Consider the following 13,824-nt stretch of genomic DNA (forward strand, 5'->3'; position numbering starts at 1 on the left):
CCTTGCCCTCCTCCCTCCCTGCAAGCCACAGAGTGGGAGCAGCTCCATGACTGATATCCCACACCCTGCATGCAAAGAGGGTGTAAGATGATTGATCTTCCTAGTTGCAGATCGACTAGCCCTGCCCCCACATCGGTCCTGCCCCCAACTTCTGTGTTCACGTACAAGGATGTACACCTAGCACTTGCAGAGTGTAGCTCCATGGTACCCAGGAGGGTATGGTCGCCTTGTATGGATTCCCTGCACCCACCTTGCAGTGAAACAGTACCTCTGCAAATCAGGCTTTTGTGGTCAGCTGGGTGTTTGAAAGGACTGCATCATTTTATTAACACTCCTAGCTAGAGAGAGGCATGAACCAAGCTTCTGCTCTGCGTTTGGGGTCTGGATTTTGAAATTCCTCCTTCCACAAAGTGTGGGGATGTTCTGATTTTAGGGTTCTTCCGTGCACCCAGCTCTGTTAACTCTTGTAGTTATGTATGCTCTTACTGGGTTAATCAAATCTCCCACTTGAGGAGGCAGCATGGTCTCACCTTCCCACATTTGCAGGATAGCTCTAGTAGCCTGGTGCATTTTCAAAGCAAATGGGAGAAGTGGAGTGGATTCAGTTTCTTCTGGAGCATTAGATTTTGGCCACTGGGAGACGCAGGACACCGACAGGGATGGTCTGAGCCACTCCGGCAGACCCTGTGTAGTATTTCAAATGAGTCTTAATGGAATGCACTGTTTCTTCCCCTCCAGTAAATTACTGCATAAGAGAGAGAATGAGAAGGTGGATGCTCAGGAAGAAAACTTCCTGCCCAAATATCAGCGTGTGAAAGACCTCTGCCAGCGAGCCGAGTATCAGACCGCCTGTGAACAGCTTGGGCAGGTGAGGCATATTTAGCACACAGTGCAAGAAGTTAGATCAAGAGCTAAGTTTAACACCACTTGCAAACTGTGATAACGTCCTTCACCTCATTCTCAATGCCGGCTTATAAATCAAGTGACTCATTTTTGTGGCCTTTGCTCAGAACTGTATTACAGCATTTATGAGATTGACTGGCAGTCAGGAAATTGCTTATTCAGGTGCCTATGTATCGATTCCCAGCTACTGTAAAAGAACGGCCTTGATTATTTTAACGTTCTGTTCCCCAAACGGAATGAAGTTCAAGATACATTAGTGTTGAGAATTCACATTGAGCACCACAGGAAAAATTATTCCAAATGTACATAGGTCCCTTTGCTATGATCTCGTATGTATTTTTCTAATTATTTGAATTTAAATATACTAACATAAATTCTAATCTGGGTTCCATGTGCCCCTGTCACTAATACAAATATACAATGAAAACCATAGTTTGCATACACAGTTGCCACGACTGCATGTGTTAACTGTGTGTGAGAATGAACGCTTAGCTGTCTGATTGGTCAATTGTGTCTGTGGTTTCTATGACTGTTACGTAGCTCTGCTATACAAATATGAAAATGTCCACGGCCCAGACCCAAATTACATAGGAGAAGCTCGGCAAATGATTATAGTACACCACTAGGAACAGAAGGCATATCCTCAGCCCCATATAAAGTTGCTTTGTGCCCACAGAGTGGTGCAAAGGTACCACAAGCCTGTCCTAAATAGGATTCCTCCTGGTGTGGAAGCCAGAAGGGGGTGCTCCCAGGGCTAGGATGCACTGTTTCTAGTAACAGGTTTAGTAAGTTTCACCCGAGTAATGGCCACTAGGGGGCCAGTATGAGTTGGTACATGTTACATCAGCCCTGTGGATGCTTTAACTTGTGCCAGGGGGCAGTCCTAGGATCAGGAAGGACAGTAAAATGTAGTGTAAAGCCACCCTTAGCCACCTCCTGCCCTACTGCCAGCTGCACCAATCTTATGCTCAGTGCACCTGTGAATTGACCCACAGTTTCCCAGCTGTTTGGATCTGACTCAGATGATCAGACACGTTCAGTAAGAACCTTTCCCAGAGCTGATTTTCCAGGCTTCCTTTTCCTCCTGTGGCTTTATTTTTAGGTCTAACTGCACGAGAGGTCATATTCCTCTCTTTTTCAAAGTCCAAAGTACTGAAGTCTCACTGGTATGAACTTTGGTGCAGCGGATTATTGCCATCATTTCTTTTGAGCTGGCACTCCACATGAATAGGAACAAACAGTAGATATTTAAAGTTGTCAGGCTCTTGAAGAAGTCAGAGGAAATGTTAGCTATTTCTGTTACAAAGTTTCTGGGGAAACTTATCTGTTCTGTTCCCATCACTATGTATCCTGCGAGGGCTGTTTCAACTTCTTTCTTATACTATTCTCTTCCCTGTGGCTTGGAACTTTGTAGTAGGGATTGAAGGGTCAAGATTTTTCACATAGGTTCAGATGGACACTGGAACTGTCTCCTTGTAAGAGGTTACATAGCTGCATGCAGGGCTTTTTTCCCTGAAATTACTGCATGTCACGGTCCTTGGGGGGGGGGGGGGTCAGTCTCTGTACGGTAACACATATGCATGTGCACACACTTACATTTTTGTGAATAGTAAAATACTTCTGACATCAAGCAAAAGTGAGAAAAGGGGTCAGATCTCTACCCAGAATTCTTGGTAAATTGAGAGGAGAGGTGTGATACTGGGAGATGGAAGGAAAATAATTGTTTTCTGCATTTCAGTAAGATGTAATTGGAAGTAATGGGATGATATTGAGCAAAAGAGAAATTAAGTTGGACATCAGGAAAAATTGCCTGACAGCCAAGTCTTTTAGACCCTGGGATGCTTTCCCCAGGGAATTTCAATCCAGTTAGCCCTTGCTATAGAGAACACGCCCTAGTGCTCTGTCTAGACAGAAAGTGCAATGGGAGATGAATGTGTTGTCTATGGGCAGAATTTGTCCCTAAATATGGGTGCATCTAAATGACTTCAGAATGAAGCAAGACAAACCTTGAAGGGGGCATATTATTATTTGTTTGGGGCTGTTGATCTAGACAGCCCTACACGATAGGTAAAATATGCCAAATGCATAACAAATCCCAGTCCTGAGAAGTTTAAAGTGTAGGTGCAGTAGTTACAGTACAAACACAGGGCTCTTCTACACAAACAATTAGTTTGCAGCAAGCTGGGGTGTGAATCTACCCAGTACTAGCTTGCTGCAGACCAGCTGTCCATGTGGACCCTGCTGCCATGCATTAACCATTCATTTAGTTTGCTTTGATCCAGTCGTCTTTGATCTGGGACTAGATCAAAGTGAAGAGGACTAGATCAAAGCAAACTAATGAATTGTTAGTGTGTGGCAGCAGGGTCCACATGGACAGTGAGTCCACAGCAGGCTAGTGCTGGATAGATTCACACCCCAGCTTGTTGTGAACTAAATGCTCATGTAGACACGCCCATGGTCCTGGTCCCATAAGGTGGATTCCCAACGAGAGGTTGAGGGCATTTAATACTAAGCAGCTCCTAGTAGCCAGAGTGCTTCATAGAATAGGTGGATTTTTTCAGATCCTATTATAAAGGATGGAGGATATAGCTTGGTCAGGATTAGGGCCTTGGCCAAAGCCCACTGAAGTCATTGGGAGTCTTTCACTGAGTTTTGGACCAGGCTGTTAATAAGAGAGATGCTCCAAGCACAGAGGATAGTAGGAAAGCTGGTAGGAAGTCTTGAGTAGGAGAAGGAGACAAAAGAAAAGCTAGAAGAGAGGCACAAGCAGATCATCAGGACCAGGCAGGAGGCGTACAAGAGGAGGAGGATGGAGTTCTGGATGGAGGGGAGGTAAGGAGAGTGTTGAATGCAAAGTGGAGAGCTTATAATTCTCCTTTGTATACACAGCTACCATCACTACAAACAGCACTTCCCGCCAGTCCCTGCAACCCTGAACTGTTAAGTCATTTCTCCCCCTTACAAAATTCTCCTTGAACTGTAATCAGGTTAATAAGAGGGCACTGAGACCATTTGTGCTGTTAAAACCCTTGATACAAAGTCTCTCTTGGGGGTGGGTCAGGTTGGGTTGGGTTGACTTGACACTAGTGAATGCAAATACCCACAGAGTGTTATGGGAACGTGTGTAGCAGCCTTCCAGGTTTTCTTTTGCAGCTAGTGTTGCATTAGTTACATCCAACAAAGGACAACTGTAGCCCCAGATGAAAGAACAATTCAGAATTCATATTCGGAGATCTAAAGGGGGGATGAGCTCTTCCTTCCCGCATGAAATAAAACACATTTATCCTAACACCTAATGGCTTACACACAATTTCTTTCTCTTCTTTGCAATTCGGCCTTACGTTCTATATTGACTTGGTAAGCGGAAGCTGACCCACTTTTATCTACCGGCCTGCATTAATATGCTTTTGTGGAAGCCAATTATGATATCAGGATTGCTCTGTGGAGTAATCACAGCAACTCCTCAGTATCATCATAACAGTTGCACAAAGGACTCCATTTGAGTAATTACACACATTTGCTTAGCGTGTTTCACCCACTCAGCTAGAAGATCACTAGAGTGAATCTAGTCCATGCCTTTAAAAAATAGCACATTTCCTTTTTAAATAATGTGATGTGGGATAATTGTGTTTAGCCATTTGCTAAGAAAAACAGATGTCTGAGTTGGCAGTATTTCCTCTTCATCCCCTGCTCTTTCTTTGTTGTGCTACTTGTTATGGCTCAAAATGTCTTTGTGTAGGGTTAAAAAGCTTCCTTTTGCACTGCCGTTTTCTCCAGGAGAATTTAGAGTCCATCTCCAGTTCCCTCCCACATAACAGTTCTGCATGTGGAAGGCTAGTTGCTCATCCCTCCCTCTGGCTGTTTTGTGCTATGCAGTGGGTGCTTTAGATTCCCCTCTTGCAGAGGTTCTCAAACTTCATTGCACCGTGACCCCCTTCTTACAACAAAAATTACTATACGACCCCATGAGGGGGGACTGAAGTCTGAGTCCAAGGGTTTCAGCCCCAGTCAGTGGGCTTTGACCCGGGCAGTGGGGCTTGGGCTTCAGCTTGGCCCCAGGCTTTGGCTTCAGCCCTGGGCCCCAGAAAGTCTAAGGTAGCCCATTAAAATGGGGTCCCGACCCACAGCTTGAGAACCGCTGCCTATTGTAAGGAAATACTCAGGTGGCATAAAGGTGACCAGAACATGCTGTAGTAAGATGATCCATGGCTGGCAGAGCACTCCCTAGGGTTTTATTCCTGTCAGCATAATTATTATGTTGGAGGCTGAACTGGCCCCTGACTGGCCCCAGGATTAGGGAAGTAGAAAGGTGGCTTAGACCTCCCTTTTTCCCTCTGTCCGGTGGTTCCTGCACCCTGGGCAGAGCACATCTTGGCTAGACTTGGGAACTGGACCATAGTGCACAACACTCTCCTTCAGTAGCTGGAAAGAGTATACACAGTAAGGCATCTATTTGTCTGCCTTTGTGATGCTCTGGCTCGCGGAGATGAATCCTGGAAGTTACTCAGGAATCTAGCATCTGTAGCAGTATGGCATGTGCGATCAAGTGAGCTATCAAGCCAGCCGGAATCTCCTCTGAAGAGTTTCCGAGATCCATGGTGCTCAATGCCTCATAGGATCTGGACCTTAATATGTGATTAAAACCAGAAATAATTTGTTCAGACATTAAAAATAATGAGGCATTGTTGATTGTTTCCAGTCCCTTATTGAAAATTAAAATCACAGAGATTTCCTAAATGTTGTTTTCAAGGATTATTTATCTATTTCTTATTGCAGTATATGATTAGTGGGGTTGGGAGGAATTATCCCCCGGGTCAGATTGGCAGAGACCCTGGAGGTTTATCGCCTTCCTCTGCAGCATGGGGCACGGGTCACTTGCAGGTTTAAACTAGTGTAAATGATGAATTCTCTGTAACTCCAAGTCTTTAAACCATGATTTGAGGACTTCACTAACTCAGCTGGAGGTTAGGGGTCTATTACAGGAGTCGGTAGGTGAGGTTCTATGGCCTGCAATGTGCAGGAGGTCAGACTAGACAGTCATGATGGTCCCTTCTGACCTTAAAGTCTATGAATCTTTTCTGTTTAGCCAGAAATAGCCCATAATGATATATCCTCTGTTGATAACCATTATATTACTTGTATTGGGTTTTATTGTTGAGCTTAACTGCTTCATGGAACCTAGATAACATTTGTACCTCCTGTTAATTATGGGATGTGTTTTTGAATCCCTTTCAGTAAAGATAACAGGAGCAAGTTACTGGCTGAAGTCAATATAATTCAGCAACAACAAAACCCAAATACCCTGACACAAATAGCAGTGTGGTGCAGTGGACAGCACGTTGAGCTTGAAAGTCAGGCGATGAGGGTTCTAACCTCAGCTCCATCACTTGCCTGCTGTGTGACCTGAGACATGCCACCTCACCTCCCTCTGCCTGTTTCCTCTCCTACCCTTGGTCTTGTCTATTTAGATTGTAAGGTCTTTTGCTTAGGGGTTCTCCTTCATTGTGTTTGTCCAGCACCTAGTTCAATGGGAGCCAGTTGCATTTGGGGCTTCTTGACATTACCATAGTACAAATACTAATAGTCTTAATAAATTAATTATAGAACGACAATATTTAAGTTCAGACAGAGTTAAATTTTCATTCATGGTCATGTGTTGATATAGCTGACTGTAGCTAACGGCTGTTTCATTGTTATGCCAAGAAGCATCCTAAATTTCATCTTCCTATCTGTAAGTTTCCCTTCATTCATCTTGTAATTTTAAGGTTTGAATTATATGCAGTGCTTGATGAAGCTGAATTTGAGCTCAGAGGCTACTGGTCAGGAGTTTCACAAGTTGTCAACCAGTGTAAGGGAATAGAAGCCAAACGGAATGAAGAGCAGGAAGTATTATTTCTGTACTGATGATTTGGAGGAAAGGAAACTCGATTCATCCTTTGCTGATAGAGAAACTGGTGGGAGTGCACAGGAGAGCAACAGAGATAAAAGGTTTGGAAAATAAGACCTGTGAGGAAAGGTTAAGGAACTGGACGTGTTCAGTCTAGAGAAAAGATGGCTGAGGGAAGAGATAACTGTCAACAAGTATCTAAATAGATGCTGTACACAAGACAAACCAATTATTTTCAATCAGCAAGCACAGAAGAAGAGAGAGAGCAGGAAAAATTCATTTTAAGTATTAGGGGAAGCTTGGTAGCACTTGGGCAACAGAACAAAGTGCCAGTAGAGGCTGTAGAATTACTTACATTGGAGATATTCAAGTGAAAACTAGAGCTGTACGGATTGTGCATGATTTAGGAATCATTAAATCAGTCCTGCACAGGAGGGTGGACTAGGTGACTCATTCCCGTCTAGCCAGAGGATTTTGCCATATTATCCTGATTAGTCCAACCAACCAGGGCGGAAGGCTTGTGGCTATCTAACTGATCAGAGCTGGAGCTGCACTTTTCACTTTACTGCCTACTGGGATTTCATCCCTTCCTTCAGCAAAAGAAGAAACCCCTGAGACACACAATGCTGACTTGAGGCTTAGTCCTGGAATCCATGGGCTTCAGGGAGAGTCTCACATGATAAGGATTGTGTGATCAGCCCCTTTTTCCAAAATAAAAACATTGTAAATTGAAAGAGAGATTCACTGAGGAAATAAGCAAGCTGCATGAAAAAACCTACTGTGAAGGTCACAGTTATTTATTTCTGATTGGAGCCCCAAGTAATGACTTTGAATTAACACCTGTAATTGCTCTAGTGGCAGGAAAGCTCTGAAGCACAATAATGCAAAACCACTTGATGGTGGTAGGGAATGGGATGGAAATTAAGACTTCTTGATATGAATACAAAATACAACATGCATCTGCCAGTAGGGGTTACGTACATGTTAAAAGAGGATAGCTTCACTGAAGAAATCCAAGACATTATTGTCTGCATGCGTCAAGGAAAAGTATCTGTTCCTTATACGTCTGCTGCTAGATTTGTGTTTTAGTGCCCAGCTATTTCTACGTGTAGGAGATACTTTGGGCCTTTGTGAAGGGATATTCTAGGATCACTTTTCCATAACACTGAAGTTGCCCATTCAACTCTGGGCTCGGTTTCTCCAAATCATGACTGCTGTGATTAGTACATGTCGGGGAGGGGCTGAGAGCACTTGAGTATGCCTAGCTAAATAGGTGGCAGTGGGCACCGACGGAGCTGGTTAACTGGCACTGTTGCCCTATGTGGACAATAGGAATTCCTCTACTAGAGCAATATGAAATGAGAAGTATGAAGAGTTGTTAACTTGATGGCTTTCAGGCCACACTGCAAAAGCCTCTTATTTGAATGTGTGTTCTGTGGGAGTGCACCCTCACTGAACTCACGTTAACTAACTCCTAGTAAGTAACGTGAGCTTAAAATCCTAGTGAAGACAGGTCAGTTTGCAGGGTTAACAAGTATCAGGTCATTGTAAACCTTAGGCTCCTGCACAGCAGGTTGGGATAGACTGTAGGGGAGCCTAGTGTTCACAATGACCTGCTAATGTTGGTTAAAACTACAAACTGCCCATCTTCAGTAAGGTTTTTAAGATGTTAGTTACCATGAGTTAGGTCATATGAGTTAAGAACATGCCGGATTTTTCCTCATGAAGACAAAAAAGAGGGAGTGGTAAAAGGAGGTGTTTTGCTGCTTGGATTTATTGGCTAGCTGCATTAACCCATTATTTGTAAATCATTATATTTTGTTGCTGGGTGGTCATCATTTGTGACTGTGAGCCTAATTAATTGTCAGGGCACCTGGCGCTCTTTGGGTAGTTTGAATTGTTTAAATCGCCCTCCACTCAAATACAGAAAGTTGTACTCATTTCCCTCAGTGTGAACGTGCTCTACAGCAGACAGGAATGATGGCAGCTGCTATTATTCCTTGACAAAATGGGTGTTAATGCTTAGAAGCAGGCTCAGGGTGCATTGCAGGATCCATGGGGAGCATGCCCCTGAGTACGCACACACATCTCTGGAAAAAATAGAAGCAAACTATTTCTGAGCATTTCTGGTTTGTTCTGAACTTCTCTCTTTGGTGCAATTGTCCAATGTATGTTTCTAAAGAGTTTTGCTCAGTATCTTTGTGCATTTATTCAGCAGATAGGCCTATTGATTACAAACATGCTTTTGTAACAAAGCCTTCCAGTGACTTTCACAACAGCTCAGAACTCCTCTGTGAAGATTTTTAAATGCACCAAATTAATGTAATTCTCCCAGTTCACATGGAAGGAGAAAGTTGGGCATTTCTTGCTTTCTTGATGAGAGATGGAGGAAGAAGAGAATAAATTGTATTGGGGCACTTATATACAGCAGTTACCATCTTGTCATATTAACTTCCTCATTGCTGAATCTATGAAAAATGCTCTCTTTACTGATACATCATTTTTCTATAGCTGAGTTCTACTAAGCAGGAAATGTAGCTGGTCTGTATATTTTCCAAAACAAGGTTCAGATGAATCAAAATTATTCAAAAATATAGCTTTCTCCAATATAAGAGCTGGTATTAAGCAAACAGATTTCTTAATTTAAACTCGGGTAGTTACATTTTATCACATTAAGTAATTTTAAAAATACTTACCTGGCGATTTAATCTTCAGAGCTTTTTTCCTCACACACCCTGGAAGGTAAATTTATCCCACTTTAACAGAGGAGGAAACTAAGGACCCAACCCTGCAAATGCCTAACTTTCAAATCTGAGGAGTCCCATGGGATTCTACATGTGCTTAATGCTAAGCAGGTGCGTAAATCTGAGTAAGACTGGGGCCTAGGACACACACACAACTTGTCCAAATCCACAAAAGGTGTCTGTGTCCAGGCCATAATTACAATTCAGGAGTCCGTAGCTCCCAGTCCACCAGACATGCAACAAAGTCTTGAACTCTTAAAAAAAAAAAAAAAAAAAAAAATTAAAGCATATGTTGAATGTGGAGAAACAAGCTCTGGTTGGCCAGGACTGTGCAAGATCTCTAAACTAAGGTGCCACAAGTACTCCTTTTCTTTAAACTGCCTCTGCAATACAAGCACTGGGTTGCTGTTTTCTGCTTCGCTGTTGTGCAAATAGTGGTATAAATTTCAAAGGAAAATGAAAGCTTTGTTCCCAAGCTCCAGAAGCATCTCTCTGTGGGAACTGAGTTATTCTTCCTCATAGAGCGGCAAGTTGGTTGTAGAATATTCTTTCACTTGAGAGCTGCTGCTGGTTTGTGGGTTGTTTTTTGTTTGTTGTTCCTTTTGAAAATGTCCCAAAGTTCTGGTGAGGCCTGGAGGCTCAGATCTAGAGAACCTGTAATAGAGAAAAAGTGGAATTTTTCTCAAGAAAAACTACAAGATGAATGGGGGTTTTCCAGTGATGGTAGATTTGGGACAGTAACAGACACCTTTCCATGTTTTAAAAATGAGCCCTTTTCTTTTGCTTTATTGCAAGTTTGTTGTATTCCCCCCCCCCCCCCCGATACCTAATTCAGTGGTACCAAAAGGCTCTACAGGTCAATTTTTTACAATTTGAAAATACACAAGGGCTTAAATAGAGATTGGATGGCATGAGATTGTATCCGTCTTGGGTGGAAATTATGGCTCTCACTTTATGGTTGTCCAGCCCAGCTCCATTGACTTCAGTGGGAGGTAGATCAAGCCTAAAAGGTGCAGTTGAACACGTTTTCATGATCTTCCTCCAGTGCCAGAGGTCTGAGAGAAGTATTCCTTAAAAAGCTACTGAGATACATGCTTGGTCAGGGTGTGCCTACACTGCAAAGAAAAACCGTCTGTGTCCTATCTCAGTTGACTTGGGTTCAGGGGGCTTCGGCTGTGGAACTAAAAATAGCAGTGTAAATGTTCCTACTTGGGCTCTGAATCCGTCAAACTTGGAATCCAGGCTGTAGCCCAAGTGGGAACATCTACATTGATATTTTAAGCCCTACAAGCCCAAGACTATTGGCCTAGGCTCTGAGATTCGGTGCCTCAGGGTTTTGTTTTTTTTTGTAGTGTAGACATATCCACAGGTGCATAGACTGTGGGAAGGGAGGTGGAGGTCTCAAATAAGTTGCTTCTCCCCTTGTATTGTGTGGGGTGGGGCTATGATTACACACAGGTTGCCCTCCTGGACTGATGAAGTAGTATTCTGTCAGGCTGGAGAATGCTGTGATTCGTAGGAAGGGAGAGCATTAAAGGAAATAACTTGCCAGTCTTTTAAAGTTGGGACTAAACTTCGCTCCTCCATTGCCACGGTCCCAAGATTTGTTCTCTCATTTCTGGGACTGGTCTCCCTGTTGTGGGTTATTTTGTGTAAAGTCCACAAGGAAACGGGCAGCAGGCTAGAAATTAGGGAGTCCCTCTGCCAGACCTGTTAGACTGTGCATTCCAGGTGTAAAGGACAATCGTATGGAAGGCAACTGGCCAGTTAAAAAAGACTTCTAAATCTTTGATTTATAACTGTGATTGTTTTGTTACATTACAGTAATAAGCCAACTGTCCTCAAGCTAAATAAAGTGCATAGAAAATATGGCAACTCCCTTCATTCTACTCACCCAAAAAGCTTGCCTACAAGCAAAATCAAAGGCAAAAACAGAATAAAGAAGATATGCGTTGAAAATGAGAAGGTTGCAACAACCAGTGTATTTTGAGTGTAGATAATTTAACGAAGTGGCGATTTATCCTGGGCTGTTTTTAGCTTTTTGGTGAGTCTGGTAAACCTGTGTTGCAGACATGTTGTACTTTTGCATTTGTTCAGATGTTGCTACAGACCCAGCCTTTTGCAGATACACTTATATGGAGCTTTATACTTTTGGTAAGACCCTCAGCGACTGCAGTGATGGGCACAGTATTGAAAGATAGTTTTCGCTAATGACTAGCTCTGTCTGTCTCTTTGTATCCTGTCTGTGGCATGGTGGCAGTGTTCTAACAACCAAATGTAACTTACAGAAATGGCAGTGTATAGAAGATGCCAGCGGGAAGCTCAAGCTGCACAAGTGCAAAGGGGTGGCTCACCTGGCAGCTGCGAGCAGCAGCAAGGGGCTCTCCAATCTCATGCCCAAGTATTACAGCAGGAAAAGTGAAGACTGCAACTGTGAGGAAAACGAATACAAGCTGAGCCCTATTGGACAGAGAACGAAACTCTTCTCTAAGAAACGTAAGTGACCGCGCTGCCTCTTCTGTCTCTGTGTCATAGAAAAAAGGCTTGCTCTTTGCTCATAGAACATTCTCAAGCTTGGGTGCCTGATGTTAAAGAACCTGGATCTGTATGTAGGCACCCGAATAAGTGATCTGATTTTCAGAGGTGCTGAGTGCCTGCAGCTGTCACTGAAAATCAGGCCACTGATCTGTACAAATACAGATTTAGGTGTTTAACATTAGACACCCAAATTTGAAAATGTCCTCAACCTGTGGAACACAAGGATTCTTTGGGAGTAGAATGTTTTGATGCTTTGCCATCCAAAGCAGGGCAATACGGTGTCTTCAGTGGGACCAGGAATTGCCCCTCAGCATTTAGTGACTGTGAATTTGTTTGATCATCCTGTCTGGGTGGAGCATGTATTTTATGTACGTCCAGAAGCTTCTCTTAGGGATGTGGTTATGGCTATCCGCTCCTTGGATACATATTGTGGCATGAGAGAAGCCTAATGGGTCTGTTTCCCCACTGCCTTCAACTTGTTTAGTCACTTACACCCATACAAATGGAGTGTAAAGCACAGCCATTTGGATTCAGCAGGGTTTGTACCTTGTTTGCTCAGGTGCAAAGCCTATACGAGGTGTAAGTCTGTGATGATTCAGGCCCATTGTCTGTAGCCTGTACATTTACACTTCAGAAAAAACCTTCAAAAAAAGACCAAGACTGAGCCTGGGTCAACTGCTCACAGAGCATGTATTATGGGACTAAAAATAGTGGTGTAGATGTTCCTGCTCAGGTTGAAGCCAGGGCTATGAAACCTGGCGAGGAGGGTGGGTCTCAGAGCCCAGGTTTTGGCCCGAGTGGGAATGTCTACACTGCTGTCTTTAGCCCCATAGTGCAAGCCACCAGCCCGGGTTTACAATGGTGCCATGGAGCCAGGCTCATGCTCAGAAAGGGCCTTGGTCTGCTCCAGTTGGATTGCGCCCCCCCCCCAATCACTTGCTCCTCTCTTCCTGCCAGCCTGCCAATGACTCCTCTCCGACCCCTGGCTGGACCCCAGTGCACCTCCAGCTCCGGGCAGTCTCTGCTTCCCACCACCTGTGGGGCCCTGCCAGTCTCCCCAGAGCTGAGCCACTTGGGACTGGTGCAGAAGCCTGGCCAGTCTCACCAGTTGGGGTGGGGCTGGGGAGGCTTAGCTGGGCCCCTCCAGGCAAGTGGATCCTAAGGAAGCCCAGCTGGGGCCGGCTCTGGCCTGGCTGACCGTGCCACTCCCAAGGGGCTGGAGCAATTCTCCGCCCCGGGACCAGCCCTGGCTGCGCTGCTGGTGTAGTATATTAAACTGCTCACCGTAGGAATGTGCTGCTACTGGTAGCAGTTGCTGATACACGAGATTGTAAGAAACTGCTATTGTACAAAACTGCTGCCTGAAGTAGCGAATGCCTACAGGTAGCAGTTTCTTGCACTACAGTATGTGTGAAATTGCTACACTAGCCCAGCCCGGCAGATACAGCAGGGCAGGTGAGTGCAGCCGGGGGGCAAGGTGTGGGGGAGTGGGTCTCTGAGGGGTCTGGGGGGGTGCTGGGCTGTGAGGGGGCAGAGAAGATGTGTGCTGGGGCACTAGGGATTAGGGGGTTCTGTATGGGGTGCTGGGCAGTTGTGAGCTGGGGGGCGGTGGGTAGGAGTGGTGTTGTGCAGGGCACTGTGCATTTGTGGAGGGGATGGGATGGGCATAGCAGGTCTGGGGGGGCTCTGACCATAGGGACTCGGGGGGGTGTTCGTGTTGGGCAGGGGGGAGCTGTGTGGCACAGCAGGGGC

At 44.6% G+C, this 13,824-nt stretch overlaps 1 protein-coding gene across 5 annotated transcripts in view; it reads left to right on the forward strand.

Annotated features, from left to right (window-relative positions):
* The window catches only part of SULF2 (sulfatase 2), a 253,203-nt gene that overhangs the window by 198,615 nt on the left and 40,764 nt on the right, over positions 1-13,824 (forward strand). For all 5 annotated transcript variants that reach the window (XM_084645759.1, XM_084645755.1, XM_084645756.1 and 2 more), the window contains 2 exons: positions 739-868; positions 11,823-12,030. In XM_084645759.1, coding sequence (XP_084501885.1) covers positions 739-868; positions 11,823-12,030 — 338 coding nt within the window. The remainder of the gene's footprint in view (positions 1-738; positions 869-11,822; positions 12,031-13,824) is intronic.

Source organism: Lepidochelys olivacea (assembly GCF_965140295.1).
Source record: "Lepidochelys olivacea isolate rLepOli2 genome assembly, chromosome: 13".
NCBI lineage: Eukaryota > Metazoa > Chordata > Testudines > Cheloniidae > Lepidochelys > Lepidochelys olivacea.